General features: G+C 35.8%; 1 protein-coding gene across 2 annotated transcripts in view; it reads left to right on the top strand.

Moving 5' to 3' along the window:
• The first annotated feature begins 481 nt into the window (after nt 1–481).
• MGA (MGA, MAX dimerization protein) overlaps nt 482–2,514 on the top strand; it is an 81,045-nt gene continuing 79,012 nt past the window's right edge. For both annotated transcript variants that reach the window (XM_006882990.1, XM_006882989.1), the window contains exon 1: nt 482–1,616. In XM_006882990.1, the coding sequence (XP_006883052.1) occupies nt 550–1,616 (1,067 nt within the window). In that variant the 5' untranslated portion in view covers nt 482–549. The remainder of the gene's footprint in view (nt 1,617–2,514) is intronic.

Raw genomic sequence — 2,514 nt, 5'->3', positions numbered from 1 at the left:
TCATTCATTGTTGAGCACTTCTTTATGAATTCGTGTTAGTACTATAATAAAAAATGAATTTTTTAAAATAGTAAAATGGAAATTGACTTTTTAGCTCTCAGAAGAATTTGCTATATGAGGATTCTCATGGCGGTTTGTAAAGTATTGAATCTCTTTCTAATGCAAATTGTCTTTGAATTTAATATTAGTATACTAATAATTTTATAAAAACAAATAATGTTAAATATATTATTTTATTGTGTGATTATGTCTGTAGTGAGTATTTAGTAAAGTGAGTTGTGAGTAATTTAATTAAATTTAGATCAAGTATTAACTGGTATAGAATGAATATTCTCAGCAATTGAGAGGATAGAAGCCAAATTTTAAAATTTATCAGTATTTGGGAATCTCATAGTCATTCTTGTATTTTCATTAATGAAATAAATATTAATTTGATTTAAGTTTTGTTTTTCTTCTCACTTTGTGTTTTGTTTTGTTTTTTAGAATGGAAAGACCATTGTGACTATGTGATATGTAAGTTGTCTTACTACTGAGTTTCTCTTTGGAATCATGGAGGAGAAACAGCAGATTATATTGGCTAATCAGGATAGTGGGACAGTCCCAGGAGCAACACCTACTTTTTTTGTTATCTTAAAACAGCCAGGAAATGGCAAAACTGATCAAGGAATTTTGGTCACGAATCGCGATACATGTGCTTTGACTGGCAGTGTGTCATCACCAGAAAAGTCTAAAGGGAAGATTTGCCTTCCAGCTGATTGTACTGTGGGAGGAATCACTGTCACTTTGGATAACAATAGTATGTGGAATGAATTCTATCATCGAAGCACAGAGATGATTCTGACCAAGCAGGGAAGACGCATGTTTCCTTATTGTCGTTACTGGATAACAGGTTTAGATTCAAATTTGAAGTATATCCTTGTTATGGATATATCTCCTATGGACAACCATCGTTATAAATGGAATGGTCGTTGGTGGGAACCCAGTGGGAAGGCTGAGCCCCATGTTTTGGGGAGAGTTTTTATTCATCCAGAATCTCCTTCCACAGGTCACTTTTGGATGCATCAACCGGTATCTTTCTATAAACTCAAACTTACAAATAATACACTGGACCAAGAAGGGCATATCATCTTGCACTCTATGCATCGCTACCTACCAAGGCTTCATTTAGTGCCTGCAGATAAGGCTACTGAAGTGATACAATTGAATGGCCCTGGTGTCCACACTTTTACGTTTCCACAAACTGAATTCTATGCTGTTACAGCTTATCAAAACATTCAGATTACCCAACTGAAAATAGATTACAATCCATTTGCCAAAGGCTTCCGGGATGATGGATTGAATACTAAGCCCCAGAGAGAGGGAAAGCAAAAGAATAGCTCTGATCCAGAAGAGAATGGTGTTCCCAGTTCTCCTGGTCATCAGATTCATCTTACTGATGATGAAAGGTCAGAGATTCAGCTGGATATAGATTCAGATCCTATATTGAGAGTTCACGAAACATCACATAAGGATTTAGAGAAACCTTGCCCTAATATCAAACAAGACTTTGTTGGTCCCATGGATACCGATTCAGCACTTTGTGAAGTGCCTCAGTTGAAGCAGGAGGCTTCTGAAAGGTAGGTACCAATTTTTCTCTTCTTAAAAGATAAAACAATTCTGTGAGTGGAGTGGTAGGAATGAATGTATTTGAGACAGCATGCTTGACACAGGATAGATCTGCTTTTAGGGCTCTTGTACATAGATAGGGTCACTGTGAGTCGCATACAACTTGATGGCACATAACAACAACAAAAGATAAAAGGAAGATTGAGATAAGCCAGATTTTTTTTTTTTTTTGATAAGCCAGATTTTGTTCTTAACACAGTGGTTCTGTGGAATGCTAATTGAGCAGTGATAAACTATAAAATAAATCATAACTGTTTTCTACATTTTTTTTTTTTTCACGAACAGTTAATTTTTCTGAAATGAACAGCAGTTGGATTCAGGATCGAGACTTAACAGACAGACTAGATGATTGAACAGTATGAAGATAATTTATTCATTTTGATTGAGAATTTTGTTAATTCTCAGGTGACTGGTATTTGGTATTTACTGTTCATTGAGCGGAAGGGGAAGATTGTATGATTACTGACCTCAAATCATAACTGAAAATGTTTTTAGATGAAGTACAGATTGGATTCTGAGTAAATATACTTCATTTGTATCTGATACTTGAAAAAAAGAAATTAAGGGAGCTCTAGTGGCATAGTGGCAAGAAGCTGCCCTGCGAATCCCAGCGGTGCGTGATTCTAATTCACCAGATGCTGTGTTGGAGAAGGAGGGGCAATCTCCTGTACCAGTCAGATCCAATTTGACGGTACACACACACACACACACACACACACACACACACACATAAAAAGTATTACTGTCTTATGGATAGATAGCCTAATCCATAAATCATATGACCAAAAAGCAGGCTGAAGGGTATTCCGTATTAAAGTATGATGCTGCTTCTTTTACCTTTTTTTTTTT

This window comes from Elephantulus edwardii, unplaced genomic scaffold, assembly GCF_000299155.1.
Source record: "Elephantulus edwardii isolate Elephantulus edwardi_28Jun2011 unplaced genomic scaffold, EleEdw1.0 scaffold00026, whole genome shotgun sequence".
Lineage (NCBI taxonomy): Eukaryota > Metazoa > Chordata > Mammalia > Macroscelidea > Macroscelididae > Elephantulus > Elephantulus edwardii.
Note: the sequence above shows the minus strand (reverse complement) of the source record. Positions and strands in the feature narration are given on the sequence as shown.